The sequence below is a fragment of the Pungitius pungitius genome, chromosome 5 (genome assembly GCF_949316345.1).
Source record: "Pungitius pungitius chromosome 5, fPunPun2.1, whole genome shotgun sequence".
Taxonomy (NCBI): Eukaryota; Metazoa; Chordata; class Actinopteri; order Perciformes; family Gasterosteidae; genus Pungitius; species Pungitius pungitius.
In genome coordinates, this window is record NC_084904.1 from 1,804,381 (window position 1) to 1,828,491 (window position 24,111).

General features: G+C 45.4%; 2 protein-coding genes across 4 annotated transcripts in view; both read left to right on the forward strand.

The window, feature by feature from the left end:
- grid2 (glutamate receptor, ionotropic, delta 2) overlaps positions 1-16,758 on the forward strand; it is a 301,762-nt gene extending 285,004 nt beyond the window's left edge. The window contains exons 15-17 of one of the 3 annotated variants that reach the window (XR_009956209.1): positions 6,399-6,639; positions 12,804-12,895; positions 13,349-13,366. Coding sequence is in view for 2 of the 3 variants with exons in the window: in XM_037481965.2 (XP_037337862.2) it covers positions 6,399-6,639; positions 15,948-16,418 (712 nt within the window). In the remaining variant the exon portion in view is untranslated. Of the gene's footprint in view, positions 1-6,398; positions 6,640-12,803; positions 12,896-13,348; positions 13,621-15,947 lie in introns of those variants that run through there. The other 2 variants (XM_037481966.2, XM_037481965.2) reach the window with 2 other exon arrangements.
- A 4,617-nt stretch (positions 16,759-21,375) lies between these two features.
- On the forward strand, positions 21,376-23,601 carry atoh1a (atonal bHLH transcription factor 1a). The gene is made up of 2 exons (XM_037481969.2): positions 21,376-22,119; positions 22,264-23,601. Exons 1-2 carry the CDS (start codon positions 21,903-21,905, stop codon positions 23,154-23,156), a joined length of 1,110 nt encoding a protein of 369 aa, XP_037337866.2. The 5' UTR covers positions 21,376-21,902; the 3' UTR covers positions 23,157-23,601.
- The last annotated feature ends 510 nt before the right edge of the window (positions 23,602-24,111 follow it).

Here is a 24,111-nt window from a genome sequence, read left to right on the forward strand (position 1 = left end):
AGTTCAGCTTGATCATCTGTTCCAGTTCACCCACACACTTAATGGCGCTTTAATTGAAAACTTTGTTGACAAAAGTGTGTGACATTGAACCTGGAGTGTGTCCATTTGAATAATGAATATTGGCAAACTTTGCTTAAGACCCGTGGGTGAGGGGCCTCTCCTTCTCCGTCCCTGGAGGTCAAGCGTCGCGACGCGCTGTTAATTGAAAGGGCGGGGCTCCGTCGGGTCAGCGCTGACCCTTGGTGGCGTCACTGGCCTGGCTTGTTTCCACACTGTGGATGAACGAAAAAAAGGCCAGCGTGCAACTAACACGATGCGGGGAACGACCAGCGAGGTCCCTCGGGTTCAACGTTTTTTTTTAACTCGCCATTAACGGAGAGCTCGGGAGCAAATGAGCACCACCAGTGCCAAAAGATGATTTCCTTCTGGTTCCGTGTGCTTCAGCCTTTGGCTTCTCGCAGTCCTTTTTCCATAAACAACAGGGAGGGGACAATCCGGAGCAGCAGCCCTTCACTGACCGGGTCTCTCTCTGCTCCTGACCGACGTTCATCGAGTTCCTTTTGAGCTGCACAAATGCACTCAATGACTCCATGTTTTAGGTGTAGGTGTGTGCTTTTTCAGCTACGTGATGATGAAACTCTAATTTTAGTTTCTAAACCCCCCTCCCCCCCCCCCCCCCCCCCCCCATCCCCCCCGTCTCTGCAGCCACGTTAAACTCGTGTCAGTTTGTGGGGACTCAGCAGGACGCTCCAGCGGTTGGTGGCCTGACGCGGCTGCTCGAGCGCCGCTCCGCAGTGGAAGGCTGACCCCCCCCCCCCCCCCCCATCTCACTGGTGTTGTTTCACCGCTCGTATTTTTGCAAATAAAGCGCATATTTCCAAAGAGACGTGCTTGAACCCTGACAGTCACACATTGGGCCGTTCCGACCTTGCAGCTACAATGAAACCGGCCTTTTTGGCGTTGTGATGTGAACATTATTTTCCTTCATGTCTTCCATCGAGGGCGGCGCTACTGAGGCAGCCTTCTCATTTCGTGGGGCTGACAGACAACGCAACGCACTCACTTCTACTCGTCACTCTTCTGCCCCCCCGTTCTGCTCATTTTTTTGGACGAGCTTCTTCTGTTCTTATCTTATCTCCCCTTCTCCTCTCCAGCTCCCTTCTAATTTCGCGCATCCCCTGCTCTCTCCCCTGTGCTCCCCTTTCCTACTTTGTATGATTTTTTTTATGCCAACCATCCATCCAGATTGAATGTACCGTTTTCTTCCCCCCCCCTCAAATTTTCTCACTCAATTTGCCACCCGTCCTTATTCAGCCACTCACTCGCATGCCATTTTTTTTTTTCCGTCTCCACCTCTCACCCATTTTCCACAGCTTCCACTGACTCCAGGAGGAGAATATGCACATGAAAGAGCTCGTTGTAGTTAAGTTGCTGCAGACATATTCCACTGATCCCCAGACGGCGGTTTCTCCGTGGTGATACTTTAACGTCTCACAGAAACATTTAAAAAAGGTCTGTGTAGCCAGTTCTCAAATTCACATCCAACACTGTGCATTTTAACTGGCCACGGCCGCAGTAAAGTCCTGCTACAGGGGAAATAGCAGCATGGGCCTTTATAGGTGGCTGGGGTGGATAGTCCTGGGAAACACTGCAGTATCAACACAATATAAAGTTATAGTGCATCTCAAGGGGAGCAATAAATAGCCGGTATGTATCTTAAGGGGGTCAATAGGCAAGTTCATCGATACCAGTAACTCATCGATCAGTTCGCCAGCTGCTGAGCTCACTTTGTAGCCTCTATGTTGGCCTCGCCATCCATTTGAGTTAAAAATGCAGCCCCGCAGTGGCAAAATGTGAAAACAGTTCATTTCACCTCAGTAGGGGTATCATTTTTAACATTAGACGATGCTTATTAAAACTTGCTGTGAAATGCAGTCAGATGAACTCCTAATGGCTAGCTTTTTAGTCAACACACGTCCCTCGTTAATCCCTAATTTAGCAGGAAATGTCCTCGTTTTAGTCCTTAACTCAACGGGTCGTACTTGTAGACAACCAGAATCGCATCCTTCTCTATAGGAGAGAGTCAGACAGCAACATGTTTTGTTCATGTTCATGTCTTGGCTTTCCCTCATGTGAACATTTTCCTATGTGTCATCACTGCCTCAGTATCATTTACCATGTTGTGTTTTTGTCTTTCACGTGTCCCCTTTTTTTTGTGCTTTCTTCCTTTCTCCCAAGTATTCTACACCTCGCTCCTTCATTCAAATCACTATGGTTCTTTTTTTTTTTAACTCGAGTCAACTAATAATTTGCGATCATCCCACCATCAAGGCTGCTGCTAAAGAGTTTCCATGGCAACATCTAGTCCATGCAGTAACGGCCACTGCGGAGTGAGCAGGGAGAGACCGAGCGCACACATGCAAACAAACGCACACAGACAGACACCCCCCCCCCCCCCCCCCCATCATACCCACACGAGCAACCGTTGCTCATTTGCCTTAACAGCCAGTGGGAGTGTTAAAGTCATTATGGATCTCCCCAGTCAAAGTCAACGATCTTAAAGCAAGGTGATAACTCATTACAAACACAGTGTTAATGCACCTCACAGCACGCCAGCTGTTTCATAGACACCGCCCGGCGACGCGGGAGCACGCACTCGTGCGTACACTGTGGCCACACACACTATTCATCGAAACAGAGTTACAACAAAACGCAGTCGTTCCGGATGTACATCCATAGATACACACGCACACACACGGGACAGCTGTTAGCAACACAAAAAAAGCCTAAATCTCATCTACCCATCGAGCACACTTTAAATCCCTCATATATATTGAGACAATGGGGCATTCAATTAGATGTCAGATGCAGTTACACATTGCAAACCCCAGTATTTTACAGTCCAGTACATATAGTTTACATATAGGTGCTATTTTTAGTGATTGAATGGATCTCTTCGCTGGTACCTCAGCTGTCTGTCTGATGCCCCTTGATAAAAAAGCACTAACTGACCCTGAAAAAATATCACCTCGGCTTTATATTCTACAAATTCTGATTGTCTTCTGAGCGTGTGTCTCGTCTTGGAAAGATCGTCACCTTGCACTTTTCCTTATTAACATTCTCAACGACCAAGTGATCGACAAATGCATTTAAGCATTACAACTGCAAGCTCGCGCTCCATATACAAGCCGCGAGGTGTGGGCTCTTGTCGTAGTCGGCGCTGTAGTTTACCACGTCAACATCTTCCTCTTCACTTTCCCTTGCACCATCTGTCCAAACTCGGGCACCGTCTCATGATCGCAACATGACGCCGCCAGACAACACCGAATATTACCAGCAGGGTCATTCGTGTCCCTTCAAGTATTCTACCACTGCAGACCTAAATCGGTGAGTTGTTTGTGGGCAGGATAAAGGCAGCTGAAGCCGCACGAGATCATTTTAAGGTAAATGGGAATATTATTATTATGCTTCCATCTGTTCTTGTCGGTGCGAGTCAGCGCGAGGATTTAATTCAAGGGTCTATCAGAGAATCAGCTCATGCATAACTGCAACGATCAATTAGGGCAGAATGACAGGGGATCAGCTCCACTTATAGCCATCAGGACACAACAGAGAGATAGACATGCACAGTCAGTCAGGCGCCATAAACAAAGCATTGCTTCTTTATCCATTTACATAACAGTTTTGTTGCTTTATTAATACTCTGAATCCTGTATATGGAACCTTTGTATATTCTTTAAATGTAGCGCATAAAGCGAGTGACGTCGACAGACCGCAGGATCATATTTTAAATGGCAGGGTATTGGCTTGGCCGGTACCTCGTCGGGTAGAGGTCACATGCACCATCTACGGGCGAGTCCAGAGTTTTAATCTGATCCGCGAACCTTTCCATGTTGTCCCCTCTCTCTCCCTCTATGTCATCTTTAGAAGACGATCCCATTCAGCAATTAAACACAGGTGGAATTGCTTTGTATTGCTAACACTGCTAGTAAAAACAATGTTAATTACTGTTACACTAGTAACACAGTAAACACATTTTTTAGAATTCTCACACCGACTTATTTTAACGTCTATTGTATTTTGTGAAGTAAAAATGTGTTAAAGTAGATGAAACAAGAAAAAGCCGCTGCTCATTCCGACTCCTAAAGTGCCCCCCAAAAAAACGTGTCGGACGAGACATTTGTGACACGAGAGAACAGGCAACTCCAAACATAAAGCGTGCCACTTTCGTTTGATGAAAATGAAAAGACATCAACTAAGACAAGAAATCTTTTGAAGTTGACAAAATTCCAAGCAAGACATGATGAAATAGTTTGACAAAACATTGCCAGGCCTTTTTTGAAAGGCGGGACTGCTCTTATTCCCTCCCATTAGGCGGCGTGTAATCCGTCTGTCAGAGTGCGTCAAGCCTCTTCTGGCAGAGTGGCAGATGAAAAAGGGCACAACACAGCTCTGATGTGGGGCTAGTTTTAACTTTCATGAACATTGATTATTTTGTAATACCGTCATCAGCTGAGAATAATCTTGCGCGAATGCGGTTTCAATTTTGATTTAACTGCTGTTGAAAGAACTAAATCTTATATTTCTACTTGCGTGTGAACAGTGCACCCTGCACTATGTGAAGTACGATGTCCATTCAGGTGCGCTACGGTGTGAGGAAAAGTATTACGTCCCTTGACTTTTCCAGTTTTCTCCACTTTACTCACTCAAAGGGTGCAACGAGTGATGAATCATTGTTTCTGAGTCCTGCATTAAACACCACGATATTACGGTCCAAAAGTATATAAGATGTTTGAAGGAAAATAGAGCAGTGACCAAGAGAACAGCTGCTCTAATGATACGTGATTTGGGATTCCTACAGTTTTGATTTTCTCTTCTTTGCCAGTTCTGCACTACACAACTACTGCTGAACACTGTTGCAGACCATTTTAATTTGATTTTCTTTTGAGTCAACGTTGTACATCATCCACACAAAGACTTTTCTAATCTCGGGCACTAATCCAAGTTTATCCGAGCCCAAACAATCCCACTTTCAAGCCGGCAGTTGGCAGACATGATCTCGTATTAGAAAGACTGTCGGTAGATTTGCTCTTCGAATAAGTACTTCTCGTCTCTTCTTTTTTTTATTTTTATTCTCCTCTCCTCCCTTTTGAATCTTTCACATCAATTGCAACCGCAAATGGCATTTTAACCTTGTAGTTCCTGTCCCACCAGCTCAGTGGAGCCCAGGGAGTGATAAGAGAGTGTCCCTAAATGAGAGTGGCGTTGTTGTGATGCGACACGCTGAGCCCGTTTGGCTGATTTACATTGAAATGAGCCACGTTTGTATGGCTATTGTGGATGAAATTAATTATGTAAGCTGTCTGCAGGGCTCATTTGCATTTCTTGATTGATTTCGGTCTGTTCTGTGCATTCCGCATGAGGGAAAAAATTGATGCGAGAGATGGGCACTGTCGTTCACGTCAGTGTGTTCTCTTTGAGTTTTCTGGAGGGGTTTGTCCCCGGGAAGTTGTGCAGATAATTGCAAACATCTGTCTCTATGTACACATTTAGGAATCCTGTTTAAGTTTGCTTTGTCATGCAAGCAGTTGTGCACTTGACTTTGTTCATTTCTGCAGCACCATGGTGGCTTTGTCTATGTATGACGGATCATTTGCATCTGTTTGTTTTCTATGTTAGCATGTGTCTGTGAAGAAGGTATTAGCACACACACACACACACCCACATTGCCTTTTTCCTCTTTGTCTCTCCCTTTCCCCGTGGCTCCCCTCCTTCCATGGCAGATAGCTTGTTAAATATCCAGCTAACAGAGCTTCTATAAGCCTGTCTGTCTGTGTGTGTCTGCAGCTCTCCTCCAAACCAAAACGAACGACCCAGTTAAATAATAAACTGAAGGCTAACAGAGGGACCCCATCAACCTCTGAGCTGTATCCCCTCTGAAGCCATCAATCAGGCGACTAAAGCTAGGCCGCATAATGACATTGTGGCAGTGTACTCGCGCTGTGCTGCAAAACATATTAATGTTAGCCATAATGAGTTTGACAGCCCAATATGGCTGTCAGGGATCAGAGAGGATTCCAGCTTGCAAACACTGCCCTCCAAAGGAAGAGGGGAGCTACGGCAACTGCAGTAAAAGCTGCAGTGTGGTCTGGTTTAATGCAGTTGTGCAAATATTTGTCGTTCTCCATTGTTTGCAATCGAAGCTCAGACACCGTCCGTTAACATAACCAATAGGTACGCCCCCCCCACGTGATTCATGCACCCGCACGTTCATCCATACGCGCTATAGCTTCTGTAAGCATCTAACAAAGATTTGTAAACGCGTAGCCCCTGAGTCAGTATGTGCACAGTGTGCTCTCGCACTGCTGACGGGCCCGTTTGTCCTGCCTTGCCTCTAGAATCCTGGAGCTGCAGCAGAACGGTGACATGGACATCCTGAAACTCAAGTGGTGGCCCAAGGACAGCCCCTGCGACCTCTACAGCTCGCTGCAGACGAGGCAGCGCGGCAACGCTCTGGACATCCACAGCTTCGCCGGCGTCTTCTGCGTGCTGGCAGCCGGCGTGGTGCTCTCCTGCCTCATTGCCATGGTGGAGAGCTGGTGGTCACGGAGGAAGGGATCCAGGGTCCCCTCCAAGGAGGTAGGGTGATTGATGGGTGACTAAGGGTACAGAGAGAAGCAGAGGGCCTGCAGGGGCACACTCAATTGTATAACAGGTAGATGAATAGGAAAAAAAATGGCACACAAATGGAAAGAATAAGTGTCTACTGAGGGCGAGGGTATAAATGATAACTGGATGGATGATGGGTTAAGTGTTAGGTCTTACCGAGCTACGGTGAGATGGGTGTGAAATCACAAAATGTGAAGTCTAGACTAGACAACGTGACGGCTCACAGCGTCTGGAACCTTTGAAAGGAATCCCATGTTCACAATCCCGCTTCCTCTGAACTAAATTTGCACACAAGCAACAGCAGCAACACGACGCCGAAAGCACAGGCTGGAGCTGTATTCATTGCGGGGATTCTGCAAATTCCGTCAAAAAGAAGCCCTGAGGTGCTGCATTTGATCTCCACTGAGTTAACTAGCATTGATCTTTTGCATAGTCTTGTATATATAAATCCCTGCTTATGTGGAAAGGGAAGTAAAGGTCAAACATGGCTAGAATGAGTTCAGAAGCCCTAAGAACATTGTTTAAATTTTCCTTTCTCACCCACAATCACAGTCCTAATAGACAGCAGCTTGCATCCTGTCCCTGTTGTTTTATCTTTATTGTTTGCTGGGTTAAGTTGTACCATTAAAATCATCAAAAACTATTTGCAAAAGAGACATAAGATAATCTCCTTTTTAGTACTTTCAGTGTTGATTTTTCCACCACCTCTCATAGTCGATGCATTGCCATACATACTAATCCCAAATTACATATCTAACTTCAACTATAATGCAATATTCAATGGCCTGGGTGACATATCTGAGACACACATATGTGCATTGAACACCAATACTTTGAGAGTTTGTAGAGCACGGTCCTAAGAATGACTTTGTGTAACTGCATGTGTTTACCGCCCAGGACAAAGCAATGCAACCCCAAAATCCCTATTTCTCTCAGTCTTTACACCTGGACAGTGCGCGGTCACAGTCCAGATCACATAGATTCAAACTGGTAAGTATTCATTACATTGGCGCCACTGCATAATCTCCCACCTCTTTTTTTTAAATGTTGTATTAATGCCATTTTGATCGTGTCAATTACATTAAAACGAGGCACATGTGTCAACAGGTTAGTCAACCATTATTTTTCGGAAAAGTGAACTTTTGAAGAGAAGAAACAGCGGTTAAAGGTCGCATGTAAAAACTGTTTGGGTGCCGCGTCGTGCATCAATAACCGAGTCAGAGTCAGAGTCTCAGTATTGAACACGGACGCTTGTGTCAAGGTTCTTTCTGCGAGAGCGACGAAACTCCACCTTGTAAATTAGCAGGAGCGCCCTGGGAAATTTCCAATCAGCCTCTGCGTGGTTGATCACCTCGGCGTGGATATCCTTGGATGCAATCAGAGGGACTGTGGCAACGTTCTCCCCTGGTAGAAACCCTGCAGTCTGTTGTCATTTGCTAGCTTCGAGACAGGTAACAAACAAATGTTCGTTCAGTTGCGTTTTTTATGAATTCGTTGCGATTGCGTAAGCTCAGGCCATTTTCACCAGGGTAGTTCAGTGGGTCCATTTTCGGGACCTCTTTATTGCTGCAACTGTTTTATCCCAAAGGGAATGTAATCAGGAAGTCATATTTTCACTTTCGGTCTACAGTTCATTTTTTGTGTGTCGGTCACAAATTAGACTGAGGCATGAAGCAGTAGATATTGGTTTTGGCAGGAGAAATGTGTTTACTATCAAACATATTTCTTCAGCATCAAACAATTCAGAAATCTATTTAAAATGCAGGTTAAAGTTAACTTGTTGACCTAAGAGAATTAATCAAGAACGGTTCTCTCACCTACGATTAAACTCCTTTAAACCAATTAACGTCAATATGAAGGCGGGTAGATATTAGAACCATTGTTGCCTAGTTACCAAAATGGACTTTGAGAGGGTAGCAAACACAACGTTGGACTCATTATGATGGTTCAAGTGAACATTTTAATGTGTACCAGAAACAAGTTAGAGAAGCCTGGCTTATCTCCGTAATCTGTGGTGTCAGCCTGATTTAAAGGTTCCACCAAGAATAAATGAAAAAAGCTGACAAAATATGCTAAGAAGAAATTGTGGTACTACCCAGGATGATTTAGTGTCAGATCATAACATCATTCATCTGGGAAGCAATTTAGAAGGAAAGTTTTAATAAGTAAATTCCTTGGAGCGGCTGTCCCAAATAATCAAATGACCGGCCCTTGGTCAAACATATCGTCACACATGATCTCATCACTACGGTTTCTACCTTTTTGGAGAAAGTTTAGGTGACCACCTTTGACACGAAAGACATGAATTAAAACCTCCCACTAAGTGAATATGGGTCTGTTGTTGCAGCCAAGTAGGTGTTTTGGGACTTGACAGCTGTGATCCATGTAGTGTACAGCAGCTTGTTTGAGACACTGATCTGCTCAGCTTTGTTTACCGCAGACCCCCAGCAATGGCTTGGAACTGATCAACAGTTTACTTGCGTGTGATCAAATGAAGCAAAATCTTGCACATGGAGTGAGAGGATTTGTACACTTGGATGGAGCCATAAAGCTGCAGGCCAAGTCCTCCCATCTCAGTCAATTTGCTGTGTTCAAGTTCCCCATGCATATGGCATGCACCACTAAAGTGGCAATAAACTGCAGTGATAATAGAGCAGGGAGCTCAACAGCAGGTTGACTGCCATTCAATCTGCTTGAACTCAATCTAGTTTCTTTTATATTGCTGTCATGATTTATAACTCTACCATCTAATTGTTTCGGGAAAATCAAGACACACGTTTGATATTTACTGTGCATTTCAATGCGTTTCAATCCATTTGTTTAGGCCCAGTCACGTGAAACCACACACATACATATATATATATATAGATATCTATATATATATCTATATATATATATATATATATCTATATATATATATATAGATATATATATATATTGCTCTCAACACAACCAAAGGCATTTTGAGAACCTGTAATCAGGTTTTTCAATTCTACGTTGCAACATTGCCAACCCGCTGACTACCAATATCATTTAGTTTTGGCCCCGGGCAATATATTCTCCGTTGGCACGCACACCGACAGATGCGCCGCGCCACGTCTACCCTTTACTTCCAGCCCCCCCCCCGCCCCCCCCAGCTCAGCTACAAGCTCTGATCTGCCGTGTAGTCATGGACGCCAAAACCAGCGGCCTCAAACACACCAAACGGCTGGACGGGGCAAAAAGGCACGTTGAGCACACGATGTGGTCGAGCTGCAACACGCGGAAACGCACTGCCCCCCCCCCCCCCCCCCCCCCTGCCATCTTCATTAGCCACTAAGAGCAGCCAATGGAATCAGCCCCTGACTGAGCGCAGGAGTTTAGGCGCAGCGGTGAACGTGAGGGACGACGGGGATTTGAACGGCGATAGTTTTTAATTCCCTTTGTAGTTGTTGAGGATTTGCATATGAAAGCATCATGCAGCAACTGATGTGTGAATCCCTCTTGTTGTAATTATTGTTATTATCAATGCCCAGCTCACATAAAGGGGATAGGGTGAGCTTCATATATATGTATGTCCATTATAATGCAATTAGTGTTACTGTTACTAGTATACTGCCGAATTAAACAACAATTAAATATGTATATAGATTTGGAGCTTTTGTGCTTGGAGCAGGGAGTAAGATTTGATTTGAGTGCAAATCAAAACATCTGGATAACAGAAGGAGAACAACCAAATTAGTGCAGCATTAGAATGGCCCCTTTGTGCTTCCATGGTGAAAATGAAGGTGGCTCGGTCAGCCATGATTGTTTTTGATAGTTGACCCTTGACATGTATTCAAAGCAATGACCTATTGATTGCCTTTGGTTTGGCTCAAGGTTTAGCTCGGAGTAACCACTCGACCTCAAGGGTCAGACGATCTGGACCCATTCCTTTGCAACTGCCAATACCTTTGTGTTGCACCGATCTCAAAGGTTCTGCGGATTAGTGTGTTTCCAGCATCCCTTGGCCTAAAGAATGACAAAATGTCTGCAAAGACAGCTGCACTTTCAAATCCAAGTTTTTGCTCGGCTGAAATCTTATTTTACATTTCTTTCTAAATTGATCCTGTCATAACATGTATCAAAGCTGTGGGAATACCACACTCGGATCTGAAATCACCATCTGTGCAGAATGTTTCCAAATGGGCAACCAGCTGAAAAGAGGGTTGCTGAGAACAGAAGAAGAGAAAGTCAAGCTGTGACCACTGCAGCATGTCCTGACTCAGTGGAGGGAGGAAGGCACATTTAAGTCAACTTCAAAGCAGCTAATTAGATAAGTTGCACATGTTGCGTCATATCGACGGGGGGGAAACTCTGCCTCTGCTTGCAATTTGGCCTCAGTCATGGCCAGTGGAGTAAGTCTCGTGTGTTTAATGTCATCCAAGCTCCCAGAGTTAAATTATTAATAAAGCGAAGCAAACCGTAAAGCTTGTAATTAACTTCATTAGATGCCTGACTCTCTGTCAGTTCCAATCAGGAACTCTGTCTTGCTGTCGCAGCAAATGCTATCACCACTTGAGACCCCCCCCCCGACCCCCCCGCCCCGCATTTCTCCGAGCTTCAAATCAAACTGGAAAGCCTGGTGACCCAGCCTTCATGCCGCAGAAAACTTGGCTTAGAGAAATGCAGTGGCACTGGGGGTCTGCATTTGGAGTGCAGACTTGGCATGAGAGGCCTACTTGCAACGAGCGACCCCAAAGCAGTTTGTTAAACCCCTTTCATTCTCCCTCTTGTTTGGTCGGCTCCGTTCGCCAGGTCCAGCGCAAACCGGGGTCTCGCTCACACCGCGTGGCTGGAGTTGGCCGGCTACAAGTCGTTGGAGTGCTTACATACGGATTGAAAAGGCCTGGTGCTGAAATAGATGCTCTGATGAAACGTTGGCTGTGTGTTAAAAGAGAGAGGTTCGTTGTTGGAACCGCTCGGACCGCCATCAGCGTGAACGGCGTTCGCAAGGGACCTTTGCACGCTGTGCCCTCCGCGCCACAACACGTGTTACTGGCTTAAGTTTGAAAATGAGGGCACATTGCGCCTTCCCATGCGTGCACACAAGCAGTCATTGCCTAACGTTTAACTCAACCTGCTCCATCTTGTCTGGGTTACGATGTACACGTGTGTTCAGTTCGCTTCACACGCTTCATAAGGCCCGGTGGTTTCAGTGACGTAGATTTCACTTCTGATGGATGCCGTTTCCTTACAATCAGTAAAAGCTGGCACAAATCCTGACTAGGTCCATCCGTCAGATTGTGTGGCCGAAAAAACAGCATCCGACCTGCCGCTCACATGCTCACAAGCTTCCTGCACACATGGACCCACGGAGTGAAAACATGCCTAGTCCCACGCCGCACATGTCTGTCATTGCTGTTGTGCTGTGGTAGCTGAATTTGACTGTGTGTACATGTTAGTGTTATTGTCTGTTTGTGGAATGGCTGACATTATTATCTAAGATCCTGCTTTTCACTGTAAACAGTTTGCTAAGATTTCAGAAATGGATAAATCTTTCGCATTATTGCCACTCTTTTAAACCATCTGAACTCATTTGGGGTGTATACCTGGGTGGGTCACATGCTTGTAACTATAGTGCTGAACATGGACAAATGGATCAAGGAGCTCTCCACACTGCTCAGGAAGGCAAACCAAATGATCCTTTCGACAAACTATTTCCAGATGAGTGTCTGTGGACCCTTTTATTTATGAATCTGCGACTGTATAGCTTGAACCCTTTTGGCTGGTATATACATGTATATATATGTTATGTTATGCGAGAGGTCTGTATGAAAGAGTTCTGTCATTAGAATCAACCACATCTCCTAAAGTTTAAAACTAATTATAATGCTGCCTTTTGACAAAAATAGAAACGTTTATTGTCAGAACTCTTCCATAATGGTGACTTCCTTGGTTTTCCCACTGTCTGATGTTTCATATAATCCATGTAGATTTAGCATGAGAAGAGCTGGCACTGCCTTGTGTATCCACCTGTGTTGGTACACCTAAAACTTCCTTTGGAAGTGTCTGGTTTGGATGGATGTAGCCAGCCTACTCGTTCTAACTCTATGAACTGATCTCCGTCTCTGACTCAAAGCTCTCATGTTTCCTTTTTGTGTTGTTTTTTGTAGATAAGTACTTTGTGTTGAGGGCTGTAGCAGGCGAGGGGGAAAGAGGGAGAGAGAGCAATACAAAATGCCATTTAAACATCTCCCCTTTCCAGGTACATAACGACTGTATGATTGTCTCTCTGAGGACATGAACACAGAACGACCTGCTTAACTGTGTGTTGACTGACTGTCGTGTCTTTCTTCTCGCTCACCCCCCCACCCGTCTGTTTCTCCAATTGACTTCTCTCTCTCTCTCCCCCCCACCTTATGATCCTTCCATCTGCCTGATCTTGTCTTTCGCTCATCCCTTCTCTGCCTCTGCCCGTCTGCCGATGGTCTGCCTGTGTGTCTACTTGGCTTCTTTTTTCTTAAAAAAAAAAAATATCTGCTTCTTTTGATCTTCCCACTCAATTTGCATGCACTCGCACACCAAAACATTGATATGAATTACTTCGCATCTCTCTCCCATCAACTTGTCTCTCTCCCCTTCTGTCCCTCTGGCTCTCACACTCACACACACACACACACACACACACACACGCATGCATGTCATACGGTCACACCAGACGCAGGCAGACGGCCCATCTGCCAGGCAAGCTGCTGATCCTTGCCCCCACCACCCAAACGAGCACCCACTTGCCCTGGGCGGTCAGACCCAGAACCAGAACCCCAACACCGCCAACACCACTGCCCCCACCTCGACCCATTACCAGACCCCAGCATGCTGCGACATCCCCTGCGCCCTGATTGTGCAGCACTCCTACGAACCCGCCAACCCCTCCAAGCATCCCCCAAAAATGAGAATGACCACCTTCACCACCTCACCTCCCACCCCAAGGTTATACATACAATAGAAATCTAGATAATGTATTGGTTGGCAAAGATTGAGGACAGACTGTGATGAGAGATGAATGGTATCGTGCTAAGAGGGATGATAGACATCAAGGAGCAGGGTTCAATCTGTGGTCTTCACAGTACAACAGTGCTTTCTGCTGGATGCAAATCTACCTCTTTCCAAAACGCTGATGATGTGCAATGAGGCCTTCCTGCCGCTAGAGGGTGCTGCCTCTCTATCTGGAAGCAAATAGAGCAGCATCTTCCTCCAGGCGTTAAAGTTACAAGTTGTAAAGGTATATGCAAGGAAAGGCCTTCAGTTAAGTTTTTTACAAAACCTCTTAATACAAAATAAAGCCAGATATATTTTTTGTTGTGTGAACTTTGAGCTTGGAGGTTTAAAATAAAGGCCTTTGCATTACACTGTAAATTACAGATTTATATTTAAATACATTTCAGACACTAATGTGTGAAATTAATGGGGGATTCCATGTTGACTATGTAATATTACAGTGAGCGTAGCACCGTTCTCTCTAAAGACTCAGCCCCTTTCGGTGGCCCCTCGTAGACACCCTCTCGCTGACAGCAGACTGACCATTTGCGATTCACTCTTCTCTTTCACTTCCCTTCATCTCTTTGGAACCAACTTTAACCGTCGGACACCCCCCCCCCCCCCCCCCCCCAATATGTTCAGTGTACGATAGTGTCACAACAAGCACTAGCGCCCGCCACCCCCCGTCCTCTCCTCCCTCCCACTGTACCTTCTTTAGATGGAAACCATGGGGCACCACTGCAGGTCCCCTCTGTCCATGAACTACACACAGTAGGTCCAGAGCCCCCCCGAGATCCAAAGGACACTCAGGTAACTCTGTCTTTACCCGCAGTAATGTGATTCCTCTCCTCACGACACCCTGTTTGACGTTTCCACAAGCAGCGTTTCCGTCAAGTGTGAGAGGAGACACCTCAAACAACACCCCCCCCCACTGCCCCACTGCCCATCTCTGAGAACCTTACCCCCCCCATAAAGACCAGGGAAGCACTTGGAAACTCTCTCCAGCACCTAACGAGCTCCCAGCCTTTCTCCTCTCTGTCCGCACATCATTCATCGCTCCCTCACTTTTCCCCTGTCCGGTGAAAGCATGAAACGCATCCCACTGAGTGTTGTCATCTTTTAGACTGTGTGGATAAGTTACTTAAAGGTGATTATAGTGATTGTAAGTTTCATTTAACATATGCTTTAGTTATAAGAGTTAACGTTTGGTTCTTTGTTTTGAAATGATAAAAATTGTTAACACAGTTTAACATTGTTTAATTGAAGTTAATCTACGTTTTAGGATACAGTTGATTAATAAGACATATTTTATGTTGCCAAGAAAAGAAACAGCCATTCACTTGAAAATGAGACGTCAATCTCAACGTGAATTTTTTGGCATCGTGGCCAGAATGTCACGGTGACAGAAAGCAGCATTTGAACAGCGTCCGATAGAAGTTTGTAGTTACGACGTGCACTTTAGACCAAGCCCTCTGGATTCATATGTTGCCGTTGGGTTTTCTGTGTTTATTCCAGGTTATTTGCACCAAAGCCCTGATAGAAGTGTATGCACTGTTTGTTTCTCTCCTTTAATTTCCTGACCACAGCTCAGTGTGCTTCTCTTCCCTCCATCTCCCCCCTTCTCTCTTTTTGCTCCCCCTGCTTCCTGTCACATCCATGTTCACCCGTGACCACCAAAATGGTTTTAATATCACCATCTTCTCCCTTCACTATTGCAATTTCCTCAACGTAAACCTCATTTTTTTGTGCCAAAACGTTTCTTTGGCCACATGCATGCCATCCTGTCATCATCATTTTATCCTGCTTTCACTTGTGTTCTTATTAACCATTTATACTGAACGAATGGATGGATGCACATCCTCTTCGCTGATTATGATTAAAAAAAATACACCCCATACTGGCCCGTTTTCAAAAAAATATCCTCTTTGAACCTTTTGTTTGGTTTCCTTCGCTGTTCTCTCCATTTACTTACTCCTCTATTTGCATTACTTTCACTCCTAATTCTTTACTTTCTTTCTCTCCTTTTCTTCCTTCTATCCACCGACGGCCACACTTCCATCCCTCGATCCCTGGATTTGTACCTCCTCCACTTCCCCTCACCACCTTGGATATTTTTCTCATCTCACCCCCCCTCTTTGAACATCTTCTCTCCAACAAAACCATCTTTCCAAATGGCCTCCCTCGCATTGACCCCCCTCTTCCCTTCCACCATTTCCCACCACTGCCCTCCCCTCTCCGTTTCTCTTCACGCCCCTCCCCTTGCCCCTCCCCACCTGCAGGACGATAAGGAGATCGACCTGGAACACCTACACCACCGGGTTAACAGCCTGTGCACCGATGACGAAAGCCCCCACAAGCAGTTCTCCACCTCTTCCGTCGATCTGACGCCCCTCGACATGGATGCGCTGCCCGCCGCGCGCCAAGCCCTCGAGCAGATCAGCGACTTCCGCAACACCCACATCACCACGACCACCTTCATCCCCGAGCAGATCCAGACCCTCAGCCGCAGCCTGTCGGCCAAAGCCGCCGCTGGCTTCTCCGCTGGTTTCGGTAGCGGCGGTGGCGGCGGCGGGGGGGGCATCATGCACGACCACCGGACTGGCGGGGTGGGCCCTTTCAGGCAGAGGGCCCCCAACGGCGGATTCTTTCGCAGCCCCATTAAAACAATGTCCTCCATCCCCTACCAGCCCACAGGTCCAGGACCCAACTTTGGATATGGCAATGACCCAGACCGGGGCACTTCTATATGAGTGGTTGCCTAGGATACGAGCGATTCAGGAGGAGGAGGGGCAGAAGGAGGCATGGTGGTTAGGGTTGGTCATGGGGTGGTAAAACAGATACATTATGGCTAAGCTAGAAGTCGGAGGATAGAACATGTGTACATAGGAATGTTTGTGTTTTCAGTTTCTGCTCCGCTGTTTCCAGGGGTGCCCGTTTTGTTTGTGGAGAAGACGAGGGGGGGGTGACGGCCTATCGGGCCGCTCCTCATCTTTGTGAAAACCGTGCTGGTGAGGTGCAAAAAGGGGACGGACCGGTTTGAATCTTTGCTTCATTGTTGTTGTTCTTGTGATTGTTTTGGCGATTGTTTGGGGGGGGGGAAATGTGTGAGAGGGGATCTTTCTTTATTGCTTCTGTTTTGTGGTGTGAGGACCGCCTCATGTGATCTGCTCAAATTACCTGACTCTTATTATCTCAACCCCACCTCGGAGGGTTTAATTTATGCCAGTCCGACCACAGGAAATGCATCTATATTTGTGTGAGCTCCTGGGCCGCCATGGGTGGGTGAATGGTTGTGTCGTTAGCTATCAAACAACTCCAAGGGGCTCATACTAAGCAACTATTGAATTGTTTTTCTTTTTTACGAAGCCGTAAATAGCAGTAGATTTGTCCATGGCCCTGAGAATACTTCATTTTGAAAAAGGCCCACATCTCGGAAAAATCCACTTCCCCACTTCTACTCTGCCTTTTCACCATGCGGGAGTCCATACTGAGTTCCCTCTCCTCCGGTGTCGTTTCACCAATACCCGGGGATCTAGATGTGCTACGTGGTCCACGCAGTTGCCTGACTTGACCCGAGACCGGACACGCGCCGACCCCATCGCGGCGCATCGTTCTGAAGACTTGAGGACCAAGGCAACCGCTGAAATGCCAGGACAGTGCAACCACGTGACACTGAAACGCCCGTGCGGTGCGTCGATCTTAAACAATTTCTGCCATTTTGGTGCATCTCCTTGAAACGGTTTTCACCACTTTCGATGCACATTTAGGACCCTTTGTCGACCCCCCACTGCACTGTACCAGTGCCCACAGACCTGTAAGTGATTGTATGTAGATCTGACCTTTTCTTTTCTCACCTTTTCGTGCTATCTGCTTTTCAAGTCAAGGTGTGATCCTCCAGTCAGAGGGATAGTAAAGGGGAGGATACAGAAAAAAATCAACTTAAAAAGGAAAAAAAAACATAAAAGACATGCCAAAAGACTTCAAAGGCTCATGCCTAGTATATGTCTTTTATTAAATTTTGTTTTTGAAAAAAAAAAAAGATTTTAATGCGTGGAATGTGTTTTTGTCAGGAAGTACAAAAAAAAATAACATTGTTCTGAGCTGTCAACTTGTTTCTTACTCTCAGCCAACTTAGAAAAACTGCTAAATGAGTGCTGTAGTATCTGGTTTTGCATTATTAAGTCATTCAAACTTTCACTCTGGTATTTTGTTTCTTTTATTTCGCTTCATTAAAGCGCTGCCATAGCTCGGGTGTTTAAAACATAGAGCTCATTCTGGTGGCCACATGTCATGTTCGACGTCATCATTCACTTCTCATCAGGTCCGAGTGATGAGATGGTTGATTTTGTGTTGAGGAGAAGCCATTGCAACAGCATCTTCAGTACAGGCCTTATATCTCAACTCTAGCTAGCTGCACCCTCCCAGCTTCCTGGGACACTGGAGTGAACCAGTGGTTGTGGGCTTTTGGGTCACTGGAACCCGATGGCTGCCTTTTATGGAGACAAGTCCAGAGTATAATTCCATTTCATATCTGTAATGTTAAGGGTACTTTTTTGTTGGTTTTTATTTTTTTATTTTTTTTAAAGTGCCAATTATTCAATGGAGACCATGGTGGTGCATTTTGGGGGAGGAGATGGAAATGAACATTACGATCATTAAAGGAATACTTTAGGGATTAGGAGCTGAGGTGGTCAAATGGAACCAAATCTTTTTCACTAACACTGTATTAATAATTGATAATGTTAGTTGTTTAGAGCAAGTTTTCAGTTTGTTATCTTTAAGGACTAAAACCGCAAAATGTTGTGCGTAGAGAACTCAGTCAAGCCACAGTGTTTTGAAGCAAGCATTCTTAGACATTATTTTCTTATATTAGGCTACAGTATGGCTATCGAATGACATTTAGGACAGACATTTAAAAAGTTTTATTTAGTATAAATGAAAGAGACATTATAAAAATGTATATTTTACATGTTGATGCTATTTTTGTTTAACAAAAAGAAGAGTATATCATAATGAACTTTAGCGTTGAGTTTATAAGTTACATTAATGCATTTGTTTTTTCTTCATTCTACCCATGCTCAACATAAACAAATTATTTTATTTTCTCATGTCATCCTGAATTCCTTTTGTATTATTTGCTGGCTAAATAACAAAAAGTAGCAAGTTGATTAAAAAGAAAGCATGCACAAACTTGCTCTTGCTGTTAACATTTATTATTTTATTCATAGAACTACAGGATTTACTTAAATAATTTTCAAAACTTTATGATGTACAGTATTTAATATAGGCCTATTTTGTTGTATGTGTTGCATATTATTCAAAAACTGAACAAACTGGGGCCTCTGTTACAAGTGGCAAAGCTTTCTGTGTATAATTTGTCTAATAAACAGGTTTTCTACAGTGGGATTGTATTTGTTGTTTTTGGTGACCTCGGCTAAACATTGAAAGTACGCTAAAAGTATGTTGTTCTTTCGCTATGAAGCGGAGTGCATTACCTCTCAGCAGCTCTCAGTCATTGGGGGCACAGTAAGAACTGTGTATGGCAAACGCTGACAGAGCCTACCTGAGGGGGATCAGGAGGGTGGCTGCCACGCTGCCATGTAACCTCCAAATGGTCGGCGACGTTGAACCAACGGGGCGCGCCCACATGCGGGAACGTGCATGAGGCAGAGTCGCTTCATTCTCCTATCAGGTAAATTTGACGCTGTGTTAATTCTCTGACTGTCGTATGTGCTCCTTCATGTTCTGAAACTGTGACTAGTGTGTTTGTTTGCTGGATTGTTAAGAACCAAATGAATCCATCCCTTCAAATGATCACATAAGAGTTAAGGTGGGAAGGATGGGAAAAATATGAATATATTTTTAAATGGGTTTGGTGATCTGAGATCATTTAACGTGTGGAAAGAATTTTCAGTATGGGAGCTAAGCTTTTGTGTCTTTCACTTCAAATGGGGCATCACTTCAAAGGACTGTGTGCTGCTGTTAACAGCTGGATAGACACTCTGCTGAGGACAACTGCTGTCAAGTTCAATGAAGCACCACATTGTAGGGAAAGCGGTATTTAGCCTTCAGAGCTCCTGTATTACTGACTTAATACTTTAAAAAACAGAAGGAATTGCAGATGTTTCCCAAATATCTGAAAATTCTGGAAGAAATTAAATTAATGAATTACTTCAAATAGATGGTGTATTTCATTCCACTCGGCACTGACTGACATCCGACTTGATGTCCAGTTAAACATCCTCTACAAGCCAAAGATCAAAGTCAGACTCTTCATGTTACCTCAAGAGATAATGATGATAATCATCTTCCTTTCATTTGCACATAAACACAAAGTCCCTTATTTTATTACTGTAATCCTGTTTCAGCAGACAAGCAACACAATAAACTCTATACTAGATTGTCTACAAACGTCCTGCATCCATGCTTTTACTTAATTTAAAGTGCATTTCTATTAGGAGGACACTGTAGGTATACTTTTCATATCTAAAAAGTGTTCTATTAACACCTATAGTCAAATGTCAAACTAAAGTTAGAAGATCACAGATTTCCTTGATGTGGCTCATTTTAGTCTTTAAAAATACTTTTATATTTCAGCAGGATTTTGAGTGAGTTTAGGAAAGGCCACAACAAAGTTGATGAATCCCCGTGCAGGTCTCGTGCCCGTCGCGCCCCGGTCTCCCGGGAGATGGGAATGAGAAGCGGCAGCACGCAGACTCCTCTCGCGCATTGGAATGGGAGCCTCTCCCCCCCCACAAAGGAGCCCCCCAGGAGCCCCCCGGGCGTGACCAATGGAACATAGAGTCTCCATTGTGGCCGTGACACTTTAATAATCGCAAACTACAATATCCAACCTGTCGGTAGCTTCAGGAGCCCGGCCCGGCGCGTTGGATGGGGGGCTTGTAGGTGGGAAGAGGGGGGCGAACGCTCGGCGCCAGACCTCTAACCCGCACGCCGTCCACACGATGAATACATGAATAAAAAATAGAAAAGATTGATGTTGGGTTAACTCTTGAAATCATAATTTTTTTTCTCACAAAAACTGTTTCTCTCACAATCTTTTTTAGAACAAACCCATTATTTCGAACTATTGATTTACAACAAAAAAAAAACTATGCCAAAATTGTGAATATAATCGGTTTTTAGTGTAATTTTCGTTTCGACGGTCGTGAAAAGGGGCTAACAAGTCATTGTGCGTCAAACTCCGGCAGTTTATGGTGTGCTTTACGCTCATTTTACAGATTACTCTCACAATTTATATTTCAGTAAGCAAGGGGGGTGTGATCAATAAACTTAAAATAAACGTTGGATCAATGGAAGATATTAAAATAGCCGAGTGCACACGCTTCATCCAGTTTCACTCGTGCGTACTGCTCATGTCAGTGCGGAAACAGTGTGGCGCGCTAGACCCCTGCTCGTGTTTCCGATCCCTGTGAAGCCCTTTTTACGGAAAGGGCGTTCCTAGAGCTGGATCAAAAGGTTTTAGACTCGCTACAAAAGAAAAAATGGAAACTGGAGATGATCTTAGAATGAATGAATTGACAATGAGCTCGCGAGCCCCAGGAGCCGCAACCACTTTTTTGTTGACTTTTGGTCAAGCGTTACTGATGCTAAAGGCCCAAGCTTCTTTTTGTATTCATTGACCATTAAGCTTCCGCCATCCAGCTCTCACTGCAGTTGTTTTTCATATATTGGGATGAACGTTATTTGCTGCACCTCAGTCTCTCTTTCATGTTTTGCGGGTAAATCTATTCACTTTAACTGATGCAAGCGCAAGTTACATGAAACATTCGGTACCTGAGACCGAAGCATCCCGTCCCAGCAGCGGACGCCTCACGCCGTGCACGCTCCCACATACAAGCACCCCTCCCCGCACAAGTGCGTCCTGTGGGAGGTTCCCCTTACCTCCCTTGCGTTAACCACTGCTCAAATTGTTACGTTATCATAAACAGTCTGGCTTCGGGGGGCCGTAATCACATCTCTGGGGCCTTTACCGAGGCTTCTCATTGGACGCCAACACGCGACCTGCGCGAGGAGGGGGGCCGCCAGGCGCGTGCCGCTTTTTAAACCGACGCAGCGCCTTGAGACACACCAGAGAAGGAGTCATATTCACCCAGCGCGACATCATAGCGGTGCGCGCCTCCAAGGAGAAAAACAAATCGAGCATTGTAAAGTCGCTTCAACTTTGCCCGTCGTGTGTTTTTTATTATTTATTTATTTATCTATCTGGAAACATGGATGTCCGAAGTGTGGGAGACTGGAGCAGAAGCGAGGTGGCAGACCTCAACTCGCGGCAGCAGCTCGCGGAGTCCCGCTACGAGCCCGGACACAGCGGCAGTGACCCACGCGCCTGGCTGGCTCCGGCGCAGCCTTCTGGCACCTGCGCGGCACACGCCCGTTCACCCGACCGCCTGCGGGACTCGCCCTGCCCGAGCACCGGCTCCTTCCAAGGTGAGAGGAGCCGCCTTCCATTTCCATTCTGAGCAACATTTCAAAACGAGGTGTACAACTAAAACACGAAGACTGTTTGCATTTATTCTAATAGCGCGTGGGCCAACCCGACCAGCTCATCACATGTGTGTTTTTCTTCCGCAGAGAGCGGTTCCCCGGAGTCCTCGGGCCACCCCAGCCCTCTCAGCTACAGAATAACTGCCAATAGCCCCTCCTCTTCTTCCTCGCTCAAAGTCAGGGACCTGTGCCGTCTTCAAGGCACGGCCAGCTGCTCCGACGAGGAGACAACCGCGAGACAGAGAGCCCAGTCCAGCAGACCGGTCCACGTGGTCCACAAACAGAGGCGCGTAGCCGCCAACGCGCGCGAGAGGAGGCGGATGCACGGGCTCAACTACGCGTTCGACGAGCTGCGCAGCGTCATCCCGGCGTTGGACAACGACAAGAAGCTCTCCAAATATGAAACTTTACAGATGGCGCAAATTTATATCAATGCCCTGGCTGATCTGCTCCAAGCTCCGTCCCCAACCTCTACTAGCACCACCACCAGCAGCACCACCTCCTCCTCCTCCTCCAGCAGCAGCAGCACCACTAACGACGTCTCAAACAATAAAAACAACTCGCCGAAGTGTGACATTACGCTTCCACCCACCGTTGGTTTTGACGGGGCGAAGAACAGGGCTCCCCCGTCTCTGGCCGCCTGTAGGACAGCAGCAGCCGCTGGGCCCGTCTCAGGTGGGGGCTTACCTGTCCACATCGGCGGGACGCCGTTCCACCCCTCCTTCGACGACGGGTCCTTTTCCGCCATGGTCGAAGAGGCAATGCGGTCGGCATCTCCTTCTCCGTCGGCCCGGGGAAGCAACTCGCTCGCACCGGTCGGGGGGGGAGGGAAAGGGTCTCCCCGAAGCGACGGCGAGTTTTCCCCGCACTCCCACTTCAGTGACTCGGATGAAATAGCGATGGAGCTCCACTCAAGTGAAGAGGATGACTTCTCGGAGCTGAAGCTACGCAGCCACCGTCACCACACGGTTGCCTTCTGAGTGATTCCTAATAAAAATGAGAAGAAAAAAAAGTGACTTTGTTGTGAAAGTTCACGATCACAAAGTAATGGCCGATAACCGTGTCAACACGACGCGGATCTGTTGCTAAAATAATGCCGTTAAGATGGTGGAAATGTCGTTTCATTTTAAACAATACTTTTATTTGAATGATTTGTTACATAGTTTAAAAGCTATTTTTCGTGTGAGATAGACCTAATTCGGTTCTGCCAATAGATGTATAGCCTAACATTTCCAGTTTCCATGGAGACGTGGCTGGAAGACCCCTCTGCCATGTCGCGTGTAGCACTGCCATGGGTATTTCCCACGTCACTCCGACCAAAAAGGCTGTCTTCCACAAAATAGTACCTTTTGGATAATTGCTTGTATTTGATAATGTAAAACAAGTCTTTGTATAGCTATAATATGATTTTTGATGTGATGAATGTTTTTTGTTTGTTAATTTGCTCGTATAATGTAACTTCAAAAGTTCATGTGCACTTTAAAAATACACGAGCCAGAGGCTTGAGAAATACAAACCATATTTTGTTGCTTTGTTTGCTAGTGTAGTCCTGCCAATTCCAAACGAATTAATTGTAGCCATCAATGCTGCCTTCATTTGTATTTTCTTTCGTATCTTCATATGAACGTGTGTGTCTTTTGCTTTCACTGGATGAGATGAATTGACATAGGCCTATTTATTGCAGATATGTTTCATTTGATTTTCGTTTTATAACTCCATAGATTTCCTAAATAACAATTTTGCAATTCATTGTTATGTTAATTTGATTTTGGGAATAAAAATTACAAGCGAAAATATAATGTTTCTTGGTCTCTGTTGTTTCTACACACATTTTATTACAGAAATTAAATTAATTTTAAATTAAGTTTTTTTTTGCTTCCACTTGTTTTTACTGTATTCCATTGATAAATTTAATAATAGTAATAATGAGTTGTT